Source organism: Microtus oregoni, unplaced genomic scaffold (genome assembly GCF_018167655.1).
Source record: "Microtus oregoni isolate MIOR12 unplaced genomic scaffold, Mior012 000037F_ref0000500, whole genome shotgun sequence".
In the NCBI taxonomy this organism is placed as follows: domain Eukaryota; kingdom Metazoa; phylum Chordata; class Mammalia; order Rodentia; family Cricetidae; genus Microtus; species Microtus oregoni.
The window spans coordinates 6,381,067-6,407,279 of record NW_024543096.1 but is presented as its reverse complement, the minus strand read 5'-3'; the positions used below and the strand labels follow the sequence as shown (position 1 = coordinate 6,407,279).

General features: G+C 40.1%; 1 protein-coding gene across 2 annotated transcripts in view; it reads right to left on the bottom strand.

Moving 5' to 3' along the window:
* Nucleotides 1–13,224: 13,224 nt before the first annotated feature.
* Nucleotides 13,225–26,213, bottom strand: part of Epc2 (enhancer of polycomb homolog 2) — a 95,157-nt gene continuing 82,168 nt past the window's right edge. For both annotated transcript variants that reach the window (XM_041631489.1, XM_041631490.1), the window contains 4 exons: nucleotides 19,091–19,227; nucleotides 17,282–17,441; nucleotides 16,170–16,503; nucleotides 13,225–15,246 (listed from right to left, as the gene is read on the bottom strand). In XM_041631489.1, coding sequence (XP_041487423.1) covers nucleotides 15,174–15,246; nucleotides 16,170–16,503; nucleotides 17,282–17,441; nucleotides 19,091–19,227 — 704 coding nt within the window. In that variant the 3' untranslated portion in view covers nucleotides 13,225–15,173. The remainder of the gene's footprint in view (nucleotides 15,247–16,169; nucleotides 16,504–17,281; nucleotides 17,442–19,090; nucleotides 19,228–26,213) is intronic.

The following is a 26,213-nucleotide window of genomic DNA, read 5'->3' as shown; positions in this document are numbered from 1 at the left end:
GTCAGTTATTACACAAGGTAGTGAAGTGAGATTCTGAATGCCCGTGCGTGACCACTGTCTTCGCTAGCTGTAGAATCTGCATGCTCTTCAGCCATCACACACTTGGGGCAGGGCCAGTGTGACTGAGGGACTGGATTTTGATTTAGCTTGTGCAGCACGAATTCTAATTGTTCTTAATAATAAAAACCTGGAGTCAGATATTAGGGGGTGAGAGCTGAGCAATCAGAGAAGCTGTGCAGCCAGCCACTAGAGAGACCTTTCACGTTTACCAATGCTCCGATCAAAGGCATTCCTGTCCTCAGATGGGAGTCCTCAAATTGCTTCAAACTGCATCTCAGACTACATCCTTGGACTGCAAGTGTCTCCACCAAACCTCAGACTGAGCTCCTGTCTCCTCCCACCTTTTATATCCTCTCTCTCTGCCCAGCCATATCCCTCCTGTCTCCACCTCCCTAGTGCTGGGATTAAAGGCGTGGGATCCCAAGTGCTGGGATCACCTTTGTGTGAGCTCTGTTTCTCTTTTAGACAGATTCAATCTTGTGTAACCCAGGGTGGCCTTGAACTCACAGAGATCCCTCTGCCTTTGTCTCCCGAGTCCTGGGATTAAATGTGTGTGCCACCACTGCCTGCCTCTAGTGGCCTTTGCATTCTGATCTTCAGGCAAGCTTTATTTGTTAAAACACAAATAAAATATCACCACAGCTTGTATACACACAAACTTGACCAGCGAAGCTGCTAAGGAGACGTCACAAGAGTACAAGGTGTCTAGTCTCCAGGTGAACTCATAGTGAGCACCCAGTCAGGAGAGGCCCTTGGAAAATGGCATACACATCAGGATCCGAAAGGCTTCTGTGCGGTAGGAAGAGGTTGAGAAGGCTGAAAGGGAAAACTCAAATTTCCTAGGCAAGAAAGGGATCTGCCTCGGTGGCTACAAATTGTCAACAGCCGGGAGCCCCAGGCTCAATTCACAGCTTTCTCAGGCTAAGGTAGCCTTCAAGGCAGCAAGCCTGCCTGGACGCATTGTTTGTCTTCCATGGCAGAGGCTGAAACTCTCTGTGTAGAACCAGACCAGCAAAGAGGAACTGACCACAGTTTTTGATGAGCAGAGAACTTCGGTACCCAGCCGCCCCATTTGACCAGCCCTCCCCCAGGCAGCTCTTGTGTGACTGCCAACTCTGGGGAGAGCGTTCGCTCCACAGATGTTCTCAAGGTCAGGTGTTTGGAGCATCGTGTAGAGACATTAGCACAAAAGGTTTCTTGGCGTGATATCCCAGAGCCCTGGCCAAGTTTCAGTAACAGGAACACAGCTCAGCTGATGGGGGTGTGGGAGGCAGAGGAGGCCATGGCATTGGGTGCCAAAGCTGTTAGAACAAGGACAGAGGGCCAGGCTCACTAATGGAGCCCTGAGGTTGAGTAGGGCTGGAGTGGGGTGACTCAGAGGAAAGGTGGTAGAACACACTCCCCTCCCGTGCTCTATTTGGAGGTGAGGCTTGGGGAGGCTGGACTTCTGGCTGGGAACCCTATATATCACGGGCAATGAAGTTGTTTTTCTCACACCTTAAGAAAAACTCACCCAAACAGATCAATGAACCAAGAGCTGACAAACACAAAGATATGACTAAAAAGCCAGAGGATGAAATCTCCATGTCTTTGCATTTGATTATGTACTTTCAGATCATGGGAACCTCAAGTGCATGAGCAACAACAGTGATAATAAACCAAATTTCAAGACTGAAGACTTCCCGTCGGCTTTCTCAGGAAACTAAAAAGGCAAGTGTGGAAAGAGGAAATCATACAGGCCATGCCGCTCTCAACCATCTAATATCCAGGATATAAAGGATTCTCGCGGCCCCCAGCGTGGTGGCAGAGGCTGTGCTACGGCTTTAATGTAATACCATGACCACAAGAAAGTTGGGAAGGAAAGGGTGTATTTGGCTTACACATCCTGACTGATGTTCCTCATCCAAGGAAGTCAGGGCAGGAGCTCAAACAGGGTAGGAATTGGAGGCAGGAGCTGATTCAGAGGGCATAGAGGATGCTGCTTACTGAGTTGCTCCTCGTGGCTTGCTCAGCTTGCTTTCTTATAGAACCCAGGAGCACCAGCCTAGTGATGGCACCACCCACAATGGGCTGGGCCCTCCCCCACAAATCACTAATTGAGAAAATGCGCTACAGGCTTGCCTACCGCTCCATGTTTTAAAGGCATTTTTTAAATTGAGGTTCAATCCTCTCAGATGACTTAGATTTGTGTAAAGTTGACATCAATCTATCCAGCACAGGCCTGTAATCCCAGCACGAGGGAACCAGGGGCAGGAGGCCAACCACGGTTACATAGTGAATATTGTCAACAGACAAAATTCCTATAATTTAACCAAAAAAGGCAAGAAACACAGCCTTTAAAATGCGCAGAGGACTTGAACAGACATTTTTTTTAGAGAACATATACAATTAGTCAACAAGCATATTAAGTATTTGAATTTCATTACTCCTCGGGGAAATGCATAATGGCTATAATTTTTTAAAAGAAAGTTAATCTTGGCAAGGATGTAGGGAAATTGGAAATCTTTACATCAATGATAACAACTTCATATGGTTTGGAAAGAGTTCAGTGAGTCTTCCAAAATTAAACACAGACAGCAACAAATACACACCCACCCCCACACCCCCACAATGTTCATAGTAACATTATCCTAAAGGTGTAAATGGTCCAAAATATCCTCCAACAAATTGGTTAATAATTATGTTTACATATAATATGAAGCCATCAAGAGGATGATGTGCTGAGACATGTTACAAAATCAGTAAATCTTAAAAACGGGGTGCTAAGTAACAAGTGAAGGGAACAGCAGAAAACGAGAGTAGGTGAGAAGATGCTTAGTCTCCTTCATTAGAAGAGAAATTAAACCCACAGAAGCAAACAGGCCTTACTTTTCAGACCGACAAAAACTCCGAAAGTTGAAAAACTCTGTTGGTCATGCTGTGGAGAGCAACCACACACATTCCTGGTGTGAGTGCACACACCCCTTTATTCCCTTCATGGCCACCCGCATGGCTGCTGTATCTGCTTCTAACTGATGGGCTGTCACTGACATGTCAGTCCACACTGGGAGTTCATAAAGATGGAGCCCACAAACAATGGCCTGGGATTTGTTTTCATACGCCGTCACATTGGGGGCTCGGACGTTCCATCTGACTAAAGCCAAGTTTGAGACCAAGGCCATGGCTCCCATTCCATTCTCTCCATCGGTAGACATCCCCGGAGGAGGGGCCGTGCCTTTGGAGCCTTTTTTATTCTCAGTAGTGCCCCCAGGGTGTTTTCATACAGAAACTAGTCAGCAGTTACTGAATAAAATCACAGACAAATAAATAAACGAAGGAAGAAACAGAAGTCACTTTGGTCTGATGTCCATTGCAATCACTTCATCAATCTTAATTTCCGTGTCTTGCCCTGGAGGACTGCCACGCTGCACCACAAACTGCTGTGTGACCTGGAATGCGGCTCAAGCTTACTTTGAACTCATGTTGACCATCCTGCTTCAGTTTCCTAAGTGCTGGGATTATAAGGTGGGCCGCCACAGCAAGAATTTTATAAAGTTTTTTTAAGGTTGTTAGTTGGATTTTAGGCCTGTAGTAATTTACCTCTTCCATTTGAAATATATATGTAATAAAGATAAATATAAAGAAGGGCCTTTAAGCTAATGGAAATTAAGCTAAACTAGTGAATATATTAGAACTTGATTTTTTTTTTTTTTTTTTTTTTTTAAATATTTATTTATTTATTTATTAAGTATACAATATTCTGTCTGTGTGTATGTCTGCAGGCCAGAAGAGGGCACCAGACCTCTTTACAGATGGTTGTGAGCCACCATGTGGTTGCCGGGAATTGAACTCAGGACCTTTGGAAGAGCAGGCAATGCTCTTAACCACTGAGCCATCTCTCCAGCCCCCTTGATTTTTTTTTTATATTTGTTCTAAAAATGGAGTTTGGGCTTGGCATGAGAGTAAATGTTTTTCATTCCTGCTCCCAGGATGCAGAGGCCAGAGAAACTAAGGCCTGAGAGCAACCTGAGCTACTTAGGAAGATTCCACCCAAAAATTAAAACTAGACAAATGAAACTAGATAATTTGACGAGCTTCTACTTAGATATAACAATCTTAAATCTCACTGTAATAGCAAATGTGCATTGAAAAGTATTGAGTTCAAAGCAGTATTTAAGAAGAGTCTCTAACCCGATGATTCTCAACCTGTGAGCCACGACACATTTGGGGGTCAAACAACCCTATCTCAGGGGTCACCTAAGACCATTGGAAGACACAGATATTTACATTATAATTTGTATCACTAGAAAAATTAGTTACGAAGTAGCAACAAGATAATGTTCTGGTTGGGGTCATCACAACAGGAGGAACTGTGTTAAAGGGTCACAGCATTGGGAAAATCAAGAACTACTGCTCTAACCCATACAATATATATGACAAGGTGTTTCAGTGTTATGGGTAATAGTGTCACCTGAATTATAACTAAGAACTGAAAGCCACCGAAGCAATTTATGGGCCTGTCGTTTTGTAAGGGAAGCACGTGGAACTGGCATGTGTTGGCACGGGTCTTGGATTGGGCACATTCAGCCTGGTTCAGATAAGCTCTTTCATTTGTCTGGGGCCCAATTGAGGAACGGATTGCATTATCTGTAGAGTTCTTCTCCAGACATTAAAAAAAAAAAAAAAAATCTATGCCATCTCTTCCCAAAGTCATATGGACGAGAGCAAAGGTTTGAAGGAAAGGGTTTTACACGCGTTTGTAAACACAAAACCAAATTTCCTCAACTCCTTCCGAAGCGGCGAGAGCAGAGCAGTTTATAGATGACAAATCGGCTTGAGCCAAACCAGCTTTGGAGAACCGCTGCTGAGCATCAACCTCTGGAGACAGAGTCCACCCTGCACCCCCTGATGTGGCTTCCCGTGGCTGCAAGCAGCCTCCTTCCACAGAAGTAGAAAGCTGACTGCTCACTGACGGATCACTGTTGCCATGTCACCTTGACAACACCACGCAGAAGGGAACACGGAAGAGGCTGCCACGTGTCTCGCGGGAACCACTGATGAAATGTTACTATCTTACAAACACGACGACCGTAGTGCTGCTGTCAATCTCCCGGATGCTCTCACACTTGAACACAAATACTTAGCCGTATAAATAGAGGCAGAAAACCCACTTTGGGGACTCTTCGGTGCTATTTTCTGCTGCTTTGCACCCACAACCATCTGCTAAACGGTGGAGTAACGAGGCAAAAGATGGTCACTACCTCACAGGAAGGCGTCCCAAGGAAAAGCAAGTTCTGACGCCGAGGGGCAGTCTGTTTCAGTAGGAAACTATTTTAGACCTCAATTCTGCTGGCATAAGATTTGAAGCCATGTTTGGTGGCCACTGCATTTTGGTTTAAAATGATAATAGATTGGGACATGGAAACATCTCCTAAGCTTATTCAAGAGCACTATAGTTATTCTTTCACTTGCTTATTCAACAAAAGTCACAGCAATTACCATGCACCAGGTCCCGTGCCGAGTGCCTGAGGGACAATGGAGAACAAGCCCCTACCACTATGAGGCTCGGGAGACATATGAAAGAGCCAGTGAACGGACAAATAATAGTTATGTTGCTTGTGGTATTCGTAGTAGGATTACCAGGACAGAAAATAATGATCCCCACGCTCCCAAAGGAGGATGGCCAGAGGGCAAATTCTTGAGATGAATCAAGCTGGAGGGGACCAGCAAGAACTAAAAGATAAGAGAAGAAAGAGAAGGGTGCTCTAGGCAGAAGCAAGGAAACAAGCAGGAGGTGGTTAAAGGCAAGGACCAGTTAGGGTGGGAAGCAGAGCGAGGCATAAGAACAGCAGGGGTTTGGCAGTGAAGACAGGATGAGGACTATGAAGGTCTTAAGACCTCGGTGGAAAATGTAATGGGAAGTAATGGGGAGGGAGGAGTTCCAATTATTCCCCTCAATCTGGTTGTTAGAGGGTCATATTTGTTACCAGATTATCAGTGACAGGAGTTGGGAGAAGCACCATGGGGACATGGCTGTAGAAGAGCTGGCCACCACATGGACGAGGCAGAAACAGCATGGACAAGAGAACGGGTGGGCTTAATATATATTTTGGAGCATCTATCAAAAGACTTGAGGCTTGACTGTAAGGGAATGGGGTGGTACCGTACCCTGAGATCGGGAAGTCTAGGAGGGGATAGGATGGAGAGGTGGTGGCCATGACTAGGAAGATAATGGAAAGCCGTGTGTAGGTATGTGTGTGAGATTTTCACACAGAAGTGCCACGGAGGCCTTGGGTGTGAGAGAGTGTGATTTGGAGCAGTTCTGGGCTCAAGATAAACATTTTGAAGCCTCAGGATAAAGATGACAAAACAGATCCTAACCCAAAGTTGTAAGTAATGAAGAATGTCATTCATACTGACTAAAGGAAAAATCCATCCAGAGGACATTACAATTCTAAATATAAACTCACTGAATACAGGTTCAGGAAACTAATACTACTGGACGTGGAGTCGCAGTTCTAGAGGGTAACTTTAATACCTCATCCTCAACGATAGACTTGACTCTCACAAGTCCTCCTCTGATCTCCACACCCTCACCGTGGTGTGTGCAACTCTATGTACACACATGCACACACACTTAGAAAAACACACAATGTAAAAAAGAAAAATGAATGGATTTCTAGATGTATATGACATATCCAAGTCAAGGCAAGATAAGATAAATAAGTTAAACAGATCAATAAGATTGAAGTACTAATTGAATTTTTTCCTCCAACTTAAAAAAGAATCCAGGTCCGGATAGATTCATCGCAGTGTCCTGGTTCTACTTTAAAGATGTACCACTGAGTCTTCTCAAGTTGATCCATAAACTAGAAAAAGAAGGAATGCTTCCAAACTTATTTTTATAAAGCCAGTATTAATTACCTTAACTCCCAAACCAGAAAAAGACACAACAAAAAAGGAAATGATATGCCAATCCACATGTTGAACATAGACACAATGATCCGCAATAAAATACTTGCAAATTGAATGCAAATACACATTTTAAAAAAGAAAAGTCATTGCTGGGCCCAGCAGCATACATCTTAACTCCCTGTACTCGGTGGCAGATCGCTGTGACTCTGAAGCCAGCCTAATCTACATAATGAGTTCTAAGCCAACTATGACTACATAGTGAGACCTTGTCTCTAAATGAATAAATAATTAAAATAATAACATCAAGAGAACATTCATCATGATCAAGTTGGCTTCACTACAGAGATATTGGGAGGGTTCAACACACGCAAATCAATAAATACAATATGTCTAGGTATTCAAGGACTGAAATCTCATGATCATCTCAACAGGTGCTTTAAAAAAAAAAAGGCCTAGCCGGGCGATGGTGGCGCACGCCTTTAATCCCAGCACTCGGGAGGCAGAGGCAGGCGGATCTCTGTGAGTTCGAGACCAGCCTGGTCTACAAGAGCTAGTTCCAGGACAGGCTCCAAAGCCACAGAGAAACCCTGTCTCGAAAAACCAAAAAAAAAAAAAAAAAACCAAAAAAAACCAAAAAAAAAAAAAAAAACCAAAAAAAAAAAAAAGGCCTTTGACAAAATATAACAAAACTTCATGATAAATCCAAGAAGAGAGAGGCTGGAGAGATGACTGAGCAGCTAAGAACACCGGCTGCTCTTTCAGAGGACCCGGGTTCAATTCCCAGCACCCACACACAGCTTACAACTGTCTGTAACTCCAGTTCCAGGGAATCTGGCATGTCATAGAGACATACCTGCATGTAAAACACCAATGCACATAAAAAAATAGGCAAATCATTAAAAATAATAATTTAAAAAGCCCTGAAGGGATGAAAAATGGAGGGAACTTAGAAAAAGCTATATATGACAAACCTACAGCCAAAATCATGCCAAATGAAGAAAAAACTCAAGGCATTCCCACTAGGGTCTGAAGCAAGACAAGCGCTCATTCTCCACTCAGACTCAATTTAATGCCTGAAGTTTTAGCTAGATCAATCAGAGAAGAGCAGGAAATAAAAATGATACAAACGGGAAGAAGTCAAGGTACTTTTATTTGAAGATAATATTATTTTATGCACAAGAGTCCATGAAGAATCAACCAACCTATCCTGATAAATAGTTCAGCTAAGTGGCGGGACACAAAGTTAACACTTGAAAACTAGTAGCTTTTCTGTGTGCTCCTGAGAAACTGAGACAGAAACTAGGGAAACAATTCTATTTATGACAACGTAAAAAACAAAACAAACAAACAAACAAAAAAACAAAAAAACAACCAACACTGAAACAAACCAAGGAGGTGAAACGTTCCGTAATGAAAGTGCTAATGATGAAAACTGAGGAGGCCTATAGAATATGGGAAAACTTCCTATGCTTATGGCTTAGAAGTATATTATAACATGGCCATTTTACCAAAAGCAGCCTAGTGATTCAATGGAGATGTGGTAATTTGAAAGAAAATGGCCCCCAAAGGGAGTGGCACTATTAGGAAGTGTGATCTTGTAGAAGAAAAGTGTGTCACTTGAAGGAAGGGTGTCACTATGAGGGCAGGCTTTCAGGTCTCTTTTGCTCAAGTTTCCCTCAGTGTGACTATTCAGTTGACTTCCTGTTGCCCACAAGATGTAGGACTCTTGTTCTTTCTCCAGCACCACGCCTGCCTGCATGCCATGCTCCTTGTCATGATGATAATGGAATGAACCATCATGATGCCTATGAATCACAAAATAAATGATGCAGTTTTGATTTCAAAAATGGTATTATTTTAAGTATATAAATATATTAAAGTATATGGAAGGGTTTGTGTCAGTCCGTGCAAATTGTTGCGGCATTTTCAGTTGGGACCTGAATATCCAGGATTTTGATACCTACTAGGGTCCTGTGTTGTTGACTTCTTTTTTAACTCTTTGGGGGCTCCACCACTCATCTCCCAAATAATCACACAGAAACTTATTCATGTTTATGAATATCTGGCTTTAGCTTGGCTTATTTCTAGACAGATTTTCTTGAATTTTTCTGTCTACCCTTTGCCTCTGGGCTTTTATCTTTCTCTGTGTCTGTATATATTTTTCTTTTCTTCTTATTCTGTCTGGTTGTATGGCTGGGTGGCTGGATGCTGGCATGCTCCTCTTTATCCTTTTCTCACTCCTTCCTTCTTTTCTCTATCTATTCTCTCTGCCTTCCAGCCCTGCCTGTTTCTCTCTCCTGCCTGCCTATTTGCTACTCAGCTCTTTATTAGAACAATCAGGTGTTTCAGGCAGGCAAAGTAAAACAGAGTTAAACAAATGCAACATAAAAGAATGCAACACATCTTTGCATCATTAAACAAATATCCCACAGCATAAACTAATGTAATACAACTTTGACTAATATTCTACAATAGTCCTGGAACCCATTTGTTTGGTGCCCACTGATTCTGATAACCATTAGGGTCCTGGAACCCATTTCTTTTGCATACCCATTGATGAGCTGAGTAGAGGGTTCCATGCTATCCTGGGCTTCAGGCATCCACTGGAGATCTTGAGATTTATTCCTGGGGACCTAACACAGTGACACACACACACACACACACAGATTAGAGAAGGTATGTGGGCAGAAGTTGGTCTAAAGGGGTTGCAAACCTAGAACACTTGAAAGTGTTCATCATGCTGCCATAGAGGGATAATTCTTTTTTTTTTTTTCTTTTTTTGGTTTTTTGAGACAGAGTTCCTTTGTGGCTTTGGAGCCTGTCCTGGGACTAGCTCTTGTAGACCAGGCTGGCCTTGAACTCACAGAGATCCGCCTCCCTCTGCCTCCCAAGTGCTGGGATTAAAGACGTGCGCCACCACCGCCTGGCTAGAGGGATAATTCTTAGAGCAGAATGTTCTGGAAGAACTTTCCAAGAACGGCATTCAAGAATGTTCATTGGAAGCGTGGATTGCATGGGATGGGTATATCTAACATTTGTGTAGAGAATTTTAACTAACCACATTTTAGATCTGCAATAGATTGCTGAAATAGAGTGTCTCCCCCTAAATCCCAAAAGCTTAAAGTGGGGTAGAGAAAAGCAGTTGTTATAAATCTTTTTATAACCCACATGAATTCTAGTGGCTGGGAACTTGCTCAGTCAGAGGAATTGTCGTATTTCAGGGGAGTTAATGAAGCCAGGGAAATAATTTCCCTCACTTTCACTTGCCAGGCAAGGAAATAAAAATCTGTGCTTCTAAGCAGTAACTTGCATACTAGCGTGAATACAAACCTCAGCTGCAGTCATTATGTGGGAAGGGAACTTGGGAACAAACAGTCAACCCAGCCACGCAACTACGCCAGCAAAGAACTGCAATGATTTAAGCACACACCATTAATACCCTGACTCAATCTTGGTGGCTCCAGTTTAATCAGCCTGGCATGCGAGGGCATATACCTTTCTTCAGTATCTTTACCCCACTTGGATGGGTATTGCTGTGGCCCAGATTCAGCTTCCTAAGTAGCTGGTATTACAGGTGTGCCCTGCCATGTCCTACACACATAGTTCTCAGATCTTTGATGTTCTTGAAGCCCAGGAGTGCTGCACAGAACTGTCCTCAGGCTTTCTCACATCTCCCTACTTGATCATTTCTGTGTCCCAATTTCCTTGCAGATTGCTCCTTTCTCCCACACTGCTTCAGCTGGTTCTATCACCTGGCTTCTTCATTCCTTGGCTACTCCCCCACCGTGCCCACATAGACGCTCAGGCTCTGCTGCTTGCTGTTCTCACTGATTCCAGCTTCCACAAAGGCTTTGGGGTTGTTGATGTCTTTCTTCAGTCCTGACCTTATCGCTTGCCCAATAAAACAGCTGTATTTGTATTTGAGTGTCTTAAATTATTTCTTTATAGAATTTGGCAAATAATTTAAAAGGTATTTTCTCAAGTGACTCTGAACGTTCTAGTGTCCTAATGTCCCGAGTTGAAGGCATGCTGGAATAAATGGTAGCAAGATGCAGTTATCTGATCACTAAGTGGGTGAGGCAGACACACCTTCTAATTCCTGCTATTTATGTCAAAATTGTGCAAGATCACTGACCTGTTTTAAACCAATAGGATATAGCAAATACGAAGGTTTGGAAGATGGGGTTAAAGCCCGAATCACTCAATGGAACTCACCAGGCAGCTGGGTTTGGTTTCATAAACTATGAATTTCACAGCCACAAGGAAAAGAATGGTTACAACCTAAGGAGGTTGGAAATGGACCCTTCTCTATTTGAGCGGCTAGAATAGAACGCAATCCAGGTACCAGGACACTGCAGCAATTCCAAATCTACGCAGTGGTATTATTCAGCAGTGTTAACATACCGGTATTCTATGCTGAAACCCAAAGCCTACATCTTGGCTTTCTTAACCTGACCTCTCTCTGTTACGGAACAAAATCAACTCTCTTCAGTGAGACAAGTGCATCGAACACATTCTTAAAAAGTTGTGTGCCATTATGTCCTGATTGCCCAGATTAAGCGTTCTATATGAGTAGTTACAGGGCTTGAATACCATTGCTCTGGGTGTGTGGCTTTCTGAAATGGTTTGGATTTTCATGCAGAAGATGAAATATTTGATATGGCATCAGACTCTTTTGGAACAACCTAAAATAAGCACCAAATGATTACTGAAATACATGGCTGTTACCTTTCTCTCACCTATGTTAAAACTTTTGACAGCTCTTCAGACAGTATGAAGTATAGGAGGGCACATACCGGACTTGTTATTGATACTGTATGATGGTTTTAAGGCAATGGATACTGACAAGGGCAGGGAAGATAAATTTCTGGAATGCCTTGAGAAGGAGCTGCCTAAATGATACAAATTCAGGAATAAGAGCAGAAAAGGATCAAAACACCCCTCTAAAATTTGTACTCCACATTCTGCATTCTCTGTTGGTTATAGTCATTAAGTTGGTTACAATTACCCTACATGAGTTTATCTAGACGTCTGCTGCAATACACTCACCGTTAGTCAGTTTCTCTGTCATACATGATTCAAAGAGTTCTAGAAACTTAGATCTGACATTGGCAACCTCAGCCAAGTCCTGCTCCCAAAGGTGTATGCAGACTGAAGGTTTTGAAAAACTCATTGGCTACATCTGGAGGACCGGGGACAGCTAGAAGCAAGGCTTGCAAACTCATGCAGCTTGGTGGTGAAGGAGTGGGGGTGAGGTGGAAGTTGTCTGGGGAAAAGCCAAGCACAGGGCAACACAGTGGGGCAGCTCGGGAGGGGACTTTCACATTGGAGGTGGCAGGTATTGACTAGTATGGTAACTACCTGGGTTTATCCCCCGGCTCAGGAGCTCAGCTTGCTCCAAACCTCCTCTGACCAGCAAAATGAGGTATTACCTTGTAAAAAGTGTTTGTCAAAGAGTCAAGGGACAATAAGCACATATTATGTCAGGAGGTGTAATATCATACTCGAATTCAGCTGAACATACCAAGTCAAAGTTTCTAAAAGGTCGACTCTGTTCACTGTTCTCAACTCCAGCCAGCCCGGGCCATATTAACCATAAATTACTCAACAGTCACGGACACTGTGCCCTGTATTTTTCAGCCAGCTACAATGCTATACGTACACACTTAAAACATGCACTGTGCAAATACTTTTATTTCCTTTTGGTCTTTTGCAAAAACATACACTATGTCCTCCGATATACGCGGAGCTGAATGGTAATATTGACTTTGATTTACTGAGAAAGGGGGTATTATGCAGTAAGGCAGAAAAATACAATTTGTCAGATATTCTGCCTACACCAAGTAAAGGATGATCCAGCACACAAGTTACTCTTCTCTAAACCAAGGCACACATACAAGTCAAATCTATTCCTGTCCCCACACCCTCCGAAAGAATGTATTTCCGCAGTATTCTGAAATATTCCAAGAAATGGTGGAGATGGCAGCAGGCTGAGTAGACACACAAGCCACCACCTCTTCCTTTCAGACCTGTTCTGGGAACCACGCACACGAATAACTGGAATACCACTCATGAAGCAGGTACAACCACCAAAGTAAGGGAGGGCTAGATTTTCTATTTTACTTCAAAAGGAACAAATTGGCCATCAGTCTTTGATAAATTCTGGACTTGCTATCACCTCCAGACACTGTACAAATAAAGAGTGCTCTACTTTTAGTTATTTATAACATAAACGCACACACGCACACATACACACATATATCACATAAGGCAAATTAACTTCATGCTTTACTTCAGCAAAATGGGGGAAAAAGCTTTCTCTGAAATTGGCACTGAAGTTTCAAATTCTTAATAGTAAGAAGATACATCCATCTGTAAGCAGAATGAACAGTCATATACATATCAAGCAAACTTATTTCCTTTATATCATCAGCAGTGAACCCCAGAGGTAGTATGGCAGAAACGAGCATGGATCCTAACAGGTCACAACCAATGAAGTAATTTATTTTTTTTTCCCTGTGGTTTTGACCATAAATCGCTTTACATTTAGGATCTGAATAAAAACCACTCTTCAGCAGAAATCCTGGTCCATTAATTTAACTGACAATAAGTTTACAACTTTCAGACTGCAGATATAAAAAAGGTATAAAATTATGTTCAGTTTGAAATGGTTTTAATTGTATTCATTAAAAATATTTACATTTCCCAGGACTTCCAAAACCCCCTTGCAATATAATTCTACACTATATTCTATTTATTTATAAAATGAGGCTCATTTATGAGATTTCAATGACTGCTATACTGCAAATTACCTACATTCTGTAAAATATTTTAAGAACTTTTCATAGCAAAGGTAGTTTATATTGGATTACCTGAAACCCTAAAGTGTCCACAGATGAGCCTCTTAGAACTCTTGGCTTAACGCTTGGGTGCACTGTGAGTGACAAGTGCTACCACGGGCTAGCCTGTCCTTCGGTTTCACTGATCCTGTGTGCACATTGTGAAATAAACACATATGCAGCATGGCCGTGTTTTGATATGTATTTTTTATTTCCCTGCAGTTTTCACTTATCAAGAACAAGTAACAGGGAAAGTTGTCTGAACTAGTGCATAAACAAACATTCTGAAACACCACTACACGTATCTAATTTACAAGAACCGTATAAAAAAAGTCACTAAAACACTACACTATGAAGGTGTCCAACACTTACAGTCAGACTTTTTCCAACCCGTTACTTGCCTTGTAGCCACAGGAAAACTCTCCAAAATTGAAAAGACAATCTTGCCACAACCCTCCCCCCTCCCAAAACCTGGGATGGCTCGATATATAGACTTCCAATAATTATTGCAATGATATAATGCAATACATACCTGGTAAATATCTTTTATGTGGTGTGTTACAGTTTTAAAGCCAGTTAAAATATGCAGTCTTCAGATAAAATGTAATCCATGAAAAATTTTCATATCTGCACAGTTTAAATGTGCTAGATGCATAATTTTCCTAGTCCACTTTTTCTGTGTAATTATTTTTTATAAACTGGTATTATAAATAGAAATATACATTCAAAATATATGGAAAAGTGAGTTACTCCATTAAATTTGCATGTATCGATCCATCCCTTTCCCCTGCACAGTAATAGAAAATACTATTTTGCCTTGAAGTCGTATTTGACAGTGAAATGCCACTAAAGTATTTACCAAAAAGTCCATCTAGTCAAATTGTGAAACAAAATGAACCAAGTGAAAACTTTACAGTTCCTTTAGAAAAAAATTACAAGAATTTCATTTCCTAGCTATGAATCTTTAACTTTTTAGACACAAAGTTGGATTTATTTTTTTTTACAAGATACAAAATGTAAACATGGCAAAATAAATAGTTAAAACAAGTGATGCAGGATCCCATTTCATGCTCATGATCCCATTAAAGAATTATTTTTAAAATCCATTCAGTTGCAAATTCAAGTGCAAAAGCATGATGATGAATATCTACTATTCAAGTAACAGAAATAATATTGATGATACAAATAAACTATTTTACAAGGTAGTGATTTTCCCAATTTTACAAAATATACATCATATATCGATTTAACATCTGATATACTGTAGTCCATTTAGGTCCATTGTTCTGCTCTGTGATCCACAGAGTGTTGCCTTTTGTATTCCGCTGGAATATGAATGACTGCACACCATCCACACAGGTCAAAGCCACATGCTGTAGGTTATGTCACTTCCATAGCTACTGTTGTCTCTGCTATTCCATTTAAACCCAATCTTTCTGGTTCATGGTTCTCTCTATAAGACAAAGAGATAGAATAAGCTTTAGAACTCTTGAGAATTTATGGATAGGCCACATTTTTTAAGTAACTATAACTAAACCTAAAACCCTCAATTTTCATCTTTTCCAGGCAGAAATGAAGATTTTTTTCCTTCAGCCCAAAAATTTTAGTAATTTCTAATACGAGTGATAAAATAGGGAATATATAACATGACTAATCCAAGTTTCTTTTTATTGGCTTATGGTCAAAAACTTATTTACCCGTACAAAGAAATTTACTTTCTGCTTCACTGTCCTTTTTACATAAAAACTTGCCCTGCAAAATATTATTTAGTTTTAGAAAGTTCTTAAAATCTACACACATACACATAATATCAAAATAAAAATTGTTTTTAAAAATATAAAGGTCAAGGTCACAGAGTATGATTTCAATTTAAGCTCTGGTATGAACCAATGACAGCTCCAACCTAGATTATCAGTCTATAAAGATATGATAAAGAGTGGAGAGACGGCTCAGCAGAGGACCCTGGTTCGATTCCTAGCACATAATGTTTTATATCCCTCTGTAACTCCAGTACCAGGGAATCTGGTGCCTTCCACTGGTATCCACAGGTTCCAGGCATGTACACGGTGCACACACATGCATGAGGTCAAACAGTCATACACCTAAAAAAATTATTTATAAAATTAAAAAAAGTATGAGAGTGACTGAAGCTTCTAAAGTATCAGTCAGCTTGACCTTCTCTTTCTACACCTCTGGTTGGCATTTAAGGATGCTACGAGTGTCTGTAAGCACAGACGTTTCTTTCTGTTCTGCAAATCCTCAAGCTTTTTGAAAAATCAAGTCTGTCAGTGCCTTGAGCCGTGAAAAGCCAAAGGCCCTTCTCTTCTTACAGCACGGCTGGTGCAAAGCCCAAGAATGGTCCCCACACCCACACACCTGGCCATGCTGCTGATGGCACTGCTGGGAGTAACCTTTGGCACTCTGTCCATACTGGCAGCAACTGTGGCAAGTTTTAAGGCTGTTGGCGATGGTGCTGAAGTCCGTGTATTGATATGCACATTGACAGGAGAAACAACACTGACGTTATTGAGGTGCACTGCATTGGTCAGGCAGGAATTGTTCATGGGAAGTGGCTGAGGACTGCTTGTGCACAACGCAGGGATCAAGTGGTTTGTAGTAGTGTGGCCAACTGTCCTTACAAGCTGTACAGCCGAAATCCCTGCGCTGGATGATAAAGCCATATTGGTGGAATATAATGTTTTAGACGGTCCTGCAAAAAAGAGGGGAGAAATTATTCAATTGGTGTCATGGGACAAATAAAAAAACTCCTACAAAATTAGGAATTTAGTAATAAAAGTAAATGTACTAATATTCTAGTTCAATAAATTCTAAGCTAACTTTGCATATCACAGTCGTATAAAGAGACTTCACAAAGCATTTTGCCACCTCCTTACATGTCAACTTTGGAGAAAAATATAGTAAGCCAGATGAAAATGATAGCTGTATTGCCCTAAAGATTTACAGGCATACAAGGATGAGCAAGGGTAGACTAAAGGAAGAAAACTTGAGAATTCTGAGTGTGACAGCCGTGAGGAACAGAGCAGCAGTCTCTGGAGCGCAGGAGGTAAGCAGCAGAGAGGCTTTCACAGCCACACTATCACAGGAGGAGGAGTCAGGGGAATTATTCTTATGAACACATGCACATGGGAAAGTAAATGTGACCTCAAGCTTTTCAACTGCGCCATTCTGTATTTGACTTTTTAGTCAATTCATAGATGAATCAATAGGAGTGGCTGATAATGAGCTCAATGGATTTCCTAACATGCGAGACAACTGATAGTCTGAGGATGAAATTGGGATGAATGGAGGCAGGTACACACAAGACAGCGTGAGAATTCTCGGAATCACCCAGCTATTCATCCATATCCGCCCAACACATTCTGAAGAGCATGAACATACACTTCCTCTGTGCACATGATAAAAACCAAACCCAACTTAGTAAGTGGCAACTTCAAGCTACTAAGTATTATGTGAAACCCCAATTGTACCTGAAGGCTGGACGACACCATTCATGTTGTTGTGGCCAGTGTTCTGTTCCTTGGATACCTCACTGCGACTTGGAACGGGAGCACTGACTACTGCAGATGCAGCAAAGTGGGCGCTGGCTGAGTCAAGTGTTTTAGACATACAGTCAGAGGTGCCTGAGCCCTATAGAATGGATAGGAGCAGAGTTCAGTTTTCCATGTTTATTTGTCTGTCTGTCTATCTAATCTAACCCCTCAATAGTAAGGGGGACATCATGTTCATGCAGTAGTCAGAGACAACTGTCAGGAGCTGGTTCTGTCCTTCCACCATGTTAGTTCCAGGAATCCAACTCACGTTGTCAGATTGGCAGCAAGTGCCTTTACCCGCTAGGCCATCTTGCCAGCACCCTATATTCTCAGTTTTGTTAGATGTCATTAATGAGTACATTAAAGAATGTGTGGAACCCAAAATGATATTGTCTAATTGAATAGCTGTATTTAGATTAGAGGCATAAGACTTTAGATTTTTTTGTTTATGAAGCATGAAAATCACTAAAACTAGCAAGTAATTATTTCTGAGAAATAATTTTTCTAAACTGAAAAATCCATGCTCTATTAATTTTTCTAGGTAATAATGAACACTTTTTGATGAGCAGATACCATAAATAAGGTAAAATCACAGACATGATTAATAGGAACTTTTGTCACGCTGTAAAAATCATAGACTACCCCAACTTTGAAGCAGATTGCAAACACTTCAGGTTAGTTATTCAAAGAGACTCACAAAAAAGCAAAGCAAACCAAACACAGTAGCCACTCTTCTATGATTCTGTGTAAAACTGGCCGTTAATAATGCTGACAGTCATAGACTCCAAGTCAAGCCCAGATCTATTGGGACTATCAGAAGTGTGTGGACAGCAACCAGAGTCACCAAGATTTTCATGGTGTTGACTCAAGACTTAAAGGTACCAAGCCATGTGGGCAACATATACTAGAATAATGGGCTAATATAAGTTATAAGAGTTAATAAGAAGCCTGAGCTAATGGGCCAATCAGTTTATAACTTATGTAGACATCTGTGTGATTTTCTTTGGGGCTACACGGCTGTAGGACCTGGTGGGAGGCCAGAAACCCCAACAAGCAGGCCCACATGTTACAATCTACAATGTGAAGTTTATTCTCTGATGATTCAACTTTGAGATTATTTCTTTGTATTCTTGTTTGGCTTTTAATGGTTTAAAACAAAGTATCATATTCTTGCATAGTTCCAGAGGTCACAGTCCACAATGAATCTTATAAGGTTCATGCCAAGTGTTTGCTGTGTTGGTTTCTTGCAATCTTATATAGTATTCTCATTCATATCACTCAAGTCTATATTTAGACGTAGCTATAAACTTCTGGTAGCATTTCTTTTTCCCTTCAGGAAAAAGTGGTTCAGAGAGGCAAGGGGGCTGGCTGTACAGTTTAGATATACTGCACAATTCAATGGAATTCCTTCTCCTTATGCACTATACTGACATAGTACTTAAGCACAAACTTGAGGAAGAGGTTAGAAAAGCCATATTCTTGAAAAAAAAAAAGGAAGTAAGGGTAAGGAGTGATGGTTTCAAAAATATATAATAATTTTATAAAGTCTCAACAATCCTTCCAAGAACTAGTTATTTCTTTCTTAAATCCAAAGTACATTTGGCTCTCAAAATAACCAGAGACTATCCTATAAACTAGCCATTCAAAAATAGGTGAGCTAACTAAGGAAATCTGGGTTATGTCAAACTCCAGAATAGAGGTATAAAATCATCTGGAGGAAATGGGAAAAGAGGAGCAGGAGGTCACCTGTGCTTTTGGATGTGTCTGCTGTGAGGAATGCTGGGATTGCTGCTTTTGTTGAAGCTGCGCAAGTTGCTGCCGTTGCATTTGAACTAGCTGCTGTTGATGTGTCTGGAACTGCTCTTCTGTGATGCCCCCTGTTACTGATGAAGGATAAATAAGCGAGTATTAAAGTATTTTTAATGACATAAGTACAATACAATGCAAACCAATTAAGATAAAAAACCCACAAATCACAATATATATCTGTAAAGTAAAATCATAACGACAAGTCTTTCAGTGTGGTATGCGTTCATGTCTACATCTTCTTCATGCCTTTGCAATTTTGAACTTGATTCTAGCATGAGGAATTTACCATTTACTCAGATTGAATTTTTCTTTTTGACATGATTTGTGTATTTAGCATGTGGGTGTGCATACCACAGTGCACACAATGGAGGTCAGAGACACTTGCAGGAGCAGGTTCTCTCCAGCCACCATCCTGACGACTGGGGGCAAGCCTTCATGGAGGCCTCAGATTTAGTGGATTTATGATTCTCTTAGTTCTCCGCATTAGGGTTCCCGTGGAGTAACAGTAGTAAAGTAACAGTAATAATGATGATAAACTCTCACATTTACTAATGCAAATATTAATAATGACCAAATTACAGCCTTAGTAAGAGAGGGCCACCTGCAAGACAAAGTGACTTCTGCCAGTTTTCATGACACTAAATGAAAATACTTTCCTTTCTGACTCTAAACTGGAGTACAAAACAAAGATATTCAGCAACCATAAGCCCAATACATTCAACACCTAAAATAAATTCTATCAAAGGAAGGGCAGAAAATGAGATTATTTTAAGAAAACTAGAGTCACAATGGACCTTCAGATGCAACCAGCAGTGCTCTGACCAGTGTGTGAAGTTATAGGTTTCAAGTAAAATCAAGAGACCAGTTTTCTTAAGTTGACAGAAGGATCAGCTCAAAAAAGACAATTTTTCTCAAAGAAATGTAAACCAAGTTTCATATTTAAGTGGGTGCTGATAGACTGACTTAGCGAACATAAGGCTCTTCGTAGAAATGAGCACACATTTAGAATCCAATGTCCCACCACACCAGAACACATACATACTTTCAAGACTAATTCTCATTCTTCTTTTCTTTTCTCTTTGCTGTGCTAGGGGCCCACATGCTCAGCTAAGCAGATTCCACCACAGAGCTACATCTCAGTAATAATTTACTATCTATCCCAATGCAGAATGGTGCCCTAGGAATTTCCGTGACTAAAGGGAACGCAGATTAGGAAAAGGGTTAAATAAAGTCCTACAGTTCCTTATGGAAAGAAACAAAGTGCCAGTCAATGTTTGCATATGTGCTAAGGGATCTAGCAATATGAGCTACAGCCAAGGCTACTTTATTCCCCAAAGTTTCTGTTTAGTAAGATCATCAAATGAGAACATTTTAATAGTAATATAGACATATAGCCAAACTGTGTCTAGAAAGTCTTATCTTTTTAAAAAAATATATAAAGAGAATTAGGTCCAGAGATGGACAAAGCTTTAGACATATTTTCAATTCTCTTATATATCATCATAATTTCTACTGAGCTATGAAGGGAAAAATATTTTGTTTCAAGAAGATTTCAAACTCTGCTATATTTATTATACTGTTCACTTTAGAATCTTTACCTGTATTTTTGAAGTACACAATAGTTATTTTACTAAATTAGCAACAAAAATCAAATGTGTTTCTTTGTATATGTTAAATTCAAGTGTTCTATTTTTAAATGAAAAAAAATTAACTCTAAGGTTATAATCTTCAAAATCAAATGAAAATGTTAAGTATTCATGAATTTCCAGTTTGAAAACCTTGGGGAAAAATAGCTTATTAAATATAAAGGCAGGAGGAAAACCCATAAATTTAGCAAGTCTTACATGTCTTCTAGTGCTGGGCCATTTGGAAAGGAAAGGCATGGGATCCAGAGCTAGCTCAGTTCAACGAGACATTGCTCTTTGACTAGAGCTGAGCTTTATATGTTGTGGAAAAGTGTGGCCCATGGTGGTTAACTTATGGATGAAATATAAGACATCACACACAAAAAAGTTGTATTTAAAAACAGATAAGCGGATAAGACTCTTTTTTCCTTTCCAAAGCCTGTGAGGCAGTTGGTAAAAATGGTTCTAATTTAGAATGAAAGACACGTGACTGGCACTGCTAATCAGAAATGCTCTACAGTCCAGAACCTTTTCACTGTACTCAAAGACCTGACACATTCAAAGACTTTTAAGCTGAACACTTTGAATTCCAGATATTCTGACTAGGGATGTTTAATCTGAGCACTGTGAATTCCAGATATTCTGATTAGGAATGTTTAATCACTTAAGTTCGTACAAATATTCAAAAACTTGGAAATTCACAACACTTTGGTCCCCTGAAATATTTCAGATATAGCAGTAAACTATATCTAAATTAGTAAAGAGAATAATTTGTCATTTTTAATCAAATAATTTTTGGCATTGAGTATGGTGGTACCGGGCTGTGATCCCGTTAAAGCAGCAAGGCTAAGGCTAACACAGGGAACAATTATTCCTGAGTTAGTCCATGGCTAACAAAGTACTGCCAACTAAGAGTTCTGCAAGTGGCCTTTTGGGCATATATAGGGTATGTGTTAATGTATGTATATATACATATATATTACTATAAATGCTCATCCCTGATCCCATTTCTGATTAAGAATCACTGATAAAACAACAACAAATAAAACCAACCCCAAAACCTAAAATCAAAGAAAACCTAATTCTACAATATAGACAGGCTTTTAAAATTATACCCTCTCTGCTTTACTCCAAGTTTAGTGTGTTGTTTCCATTCCTGACATCCAGACCTTTACTAAGGTGTTTTGTGTTTCAAACAAACTGATGTTCTTTATCCAGAATTTTCTACAGTACTGTTTAGTATCACTTAAATTCCTTAGAGGAAAATAACAAATGGTAATCAGGATGGAGAGTTACAACAATTATTCCCTCCTAACGCCTTCAAGGCAAGGTTTCACCTCACCCAGGCTGGTCCAGAACTCACTATGCAGTGGAGGATGATCTAGAACCTGTGATCTCCTGCTTCTATTATAAACATGCGCCCACCTACAGCACAAGCATCTTGATTCCTCTGTTACCAGAGAGTGTGGTAAGAGATACAGTTTTCATGCTACAGACATAATAGTGAGCTGTTTCTCAGGGCTCACTACTGGTAGTAAAAGAGTAAAACGTAAGATTAAAAACACTTCCTAAATGGATTATTTTTCCTTTCATAAATTGTTGGATTATTTCGAAGAGATGTGTTTTTTTTTTTTTTTTAACACGGGGTCATCTAGTGGCACAATTAAAATGCATCAGAAAGGTCATAGTTAACAGTGAGTGAATCCACTTGAGATTCAATGCAGGAAAGGAATTCTGCTTTGGTCAGGGTTGTAGTGGCAAAGGCTAAAGTGAGGATGGACCAAATAATAAGCTCCCTTCTCACCTCCAGCCAAATGAACCCTTCTATCTTACAAGTTGGTAGCTTAAGAGGAAATTTAGTTCACTCCCCATAGTTCTATTAGGTCACAATTACTATAAACTTGTCTGTACTGACTGCTTTAAGTAAATGGGAAGCATTCTTTTCCTTAAGTAAATGGCTTTACAAGTCTTCCTGGCAAACATCCTCTGAGAGACTGGTATATCTACTCAAGAATTTCTCCCTTTCTGTATTGAAGTCTGCACAGAGTAGCACCTTTGCATTTCCAGCTGTCTGTGTATTACTGGCAGTGTTCTCCAAAAGCACCCTTTCTATGCACCAAACTTACTACCCCTCTTGTACCAGCATAGTTTTGATTGTTCAAATGAATCCATACACTCTTTACAGCCACCAACCACCATTCTATTCTTTCCTGCTGTATGCTTTCTCTATGGTGCCTTGCTTGGGCTAACCTCCTTGCACTGTTCTCTCCTAGTTTCTGGACAGTGACCCAGGAAAATTACTCTGGGATACTTCAGAGTTTATAGTAACATATTACAAAGTCCTAAGATTGGATCCACAGAGTTATTCTTGTGATTATATGAAATATATCTTAGCATTTCTTAACTGTGTATTGTTGTCCACTGATAAAGAGAAAAAACAGAAACATGTTCTAGATACTCTGCAATAATCATCCTATAACAGAATACTGAATACCAAGCTTTTTTTTTTTAAACTTGTGTCCACCTTTGCTCTTTAATTTTTAACAGTGTTTCTTAAACTGGGCCAAGATGATGTACTCTCGAGAAGGCATGGTTTTTCAAATATTGTCCTAGAATGAGTTTTCAGATTAATGGAAAGAACCTAATGTGGTAAAGATTATGCTATCTTGTATTTTCTATTGGGAAGGTCTTTGTCATGAATTATAGGTTTAAATCAACACTGACTTCACCAGGATTTCATTTTAAAGGACAGATCTGGGTCTGAACTGGGGTAGGCAGATAGGGAGGTTCTGTCTTAAATCTTCAATGTCACAATGCAGAGTAAGTGGCAGTCCTCATAAATGACTAGGGAAGTTAGGGAAGTTGGATTAGCGTATAAGCCTACAAACATTCTATAAACATAACTTCTAGATACAGGAAAATAACTCTAAGTGTTGCAAGGGTCGGGAAATGAGGAACTAATGGATACAAGGATAATGAGAACAGACTTCTGATGCCCAAGCATAGTTGTTAACATTAAAACAGTGCACACTACAATATTTTAATACCTTGGGTCTGAGCCTTTTTCTTACCTTTGAAGGCAATCATAATCTCCCCAAATGCACCTTATAAGTATTTATGTTAGATGTTAAGGCAGTTTCATTTGCTAACACTTTTTACGGTTATAAACACTGCATGGCAATGTAAGAATGGAAAAGAAACTAAGTAAATAAAACCTCAAGAATTCCTCCTGGAACACTGAGCAAATTTTTAATGACAGTGGGGTATCTGTTGGTATCTATTAAAAACGCAAAAGAAAACGGTAGCAAGTTAACTTGACTGTATCAGTGAAACCATGTTACATGTAAATCTGGCCCTTCAAGTTTGAACAAGTAAAGCTGTTTCATGTATTTAACATATTTTTTGAACTTTATACTACAGAAAAAAATCTAAAAAGTTGACAGTATCAGTTAAGTGACTATAAATTAGTATGCTTATATTAAGAATGCAATACTGCCATGTGCTATAAGCTCCTTGAAGATATTTTGTCTTCCTCACTTTTCAACTGTTAAAAACATGCTTGTTGCATAAAACAGAATGTAAACAATTTTGTATTAAATAATTTTTCTGCTTTTTCACTGTAGTAATAAGGGCGGTGGGGCTGCATCCCCAGCACCCCGGCCGACTGCTAGCTTATGCCTGAAATAACAACACACAAACTGTATTCATTTAATCACTGCTTGGCCCATTTCTATCTAGCCTCTTCTAGGCTAATTCTCACATATTAATTTAGCCCATTTCTAATCATCTGTGTAGCGCCCCTAGGTGCGCTTACCGGGAAGATTCTAGCCTATGTCCATCCTGGGTCGGAGCTTCATCGCGTGCGTCTGCCTGGGAGCTGGGAGCATAGCGTCTCTGAGGCGTCTGCTCCGGAGAGGAGAGCTGTGAAGTCTGAGCTCACTTCCTCTTCCTCCCAGCGTTCTGTTCTGTTTACTCCTCCCACCTATCTTCTAACCAATGAGGGCCAAGCAGTTTCTTTTTATTTAACCAATGACCTTCCTCCATCATTTCACTTATTATGTTCAAATACAGCCTGTCTTTACTTCTTCTGTCCTGTTGAGTTTTTAAATTAAGAAAAATTATTTTAGCCGGATGGTGGTGGTGCACGCCTTTAATCCCAGCATTCAGGAGGCAGAAGCAGGTAAACTACTGAGTTTGAGGCCAGCCTGGTCTACAGAGAAGAAGGAAAAAGAAAGAAGAAGAATAAGGAAGAAGGAGGTAGAGGAAGAAGAAAGAAGGAGGAAGATCTTTATGTAGTAATTAATAATGTTTGTCACTTAATTCAAAACAAGTTTTCTGTTTTAGTCTAATACTTAGGGCACACATTTAAATTTTTCTTGAAGCATATAAAAATAATAAATATAAGTTAGATATGAAGGGATACATAGGTAATTAATTCTAGCACTTCAGAAGCTGATGCAGGAAGATCATTGAGTTTGAGGACAGAATGGGCTATACAGAGATCCTGTCTCTAAATAATCAATACATTAAATAAGACATATTTAACACAGTGACTTTAAAGTTAACCATGTTTATTAGTAACATGAAAGTAAGAAGACGCTAGGTCACTTGGCCTCGATGCATAAAATATAGCCCTTACCTGATTTCCTTAACAACTAAGAACATGCCATAACAAACACTACTGCTAAGTACATGAGATTCCATTTCTGCTTAAACACTTCATTTATTAAAATTTCTCAGCTGGGAAAGAAAACTTAGCATTAATAATGTAGAAATATTCTCCAACAGGTAAAAATATGTGCCTGTCTTATTAGTCTTAACAATGTATAGCTTTCAAGACTAAAGCTGACTAAAATGAGTAAATGACGAAATTTAACAATTTAATGGAATTCCCTTCTAGTTGTTATTCAGCTGCTGTTTACAAAAATGACTTCTCATTAGGTAACTACATTCCCATGTCTGACCCTGCCCCTACCCCAGTGGTAAAAGGTCTGCTAGGGAAGTTCTACCACTGAACAACATCGCCAGCCACCAATCCCACTATTTTAAAACAAGTTTTTTAAAATAAAAACTCTCATGATCAAGGATGAAGAGGACCTCAGAAAATCTAGAAGGAAATAAATTCTTTGCATTACCAACAAATACAGAGACCTAATTTTAAGACTGGCTTCTGGGGCTGTGGAGATGGCAGAGCTAGCAAAGTGCTTGCTGTACAACCATGGTGACCCAAATTCAGGTTCGCAGGCTGAAAGCAGGGGGAAGAAGAAAGCACCTGTAATCTCAGTACCCGAGAGACAGACAGGCAGATCGCTGGAATTTACTGGCCAGCCAGCATAGCTAATTTCAGATAAATGGCCATCAGTTTCTTAAAGTTCAGCTAGGAGAAAATAAAATCAGCATATTCGGGTAAATACAGGTCAACTTCCACTCATTCA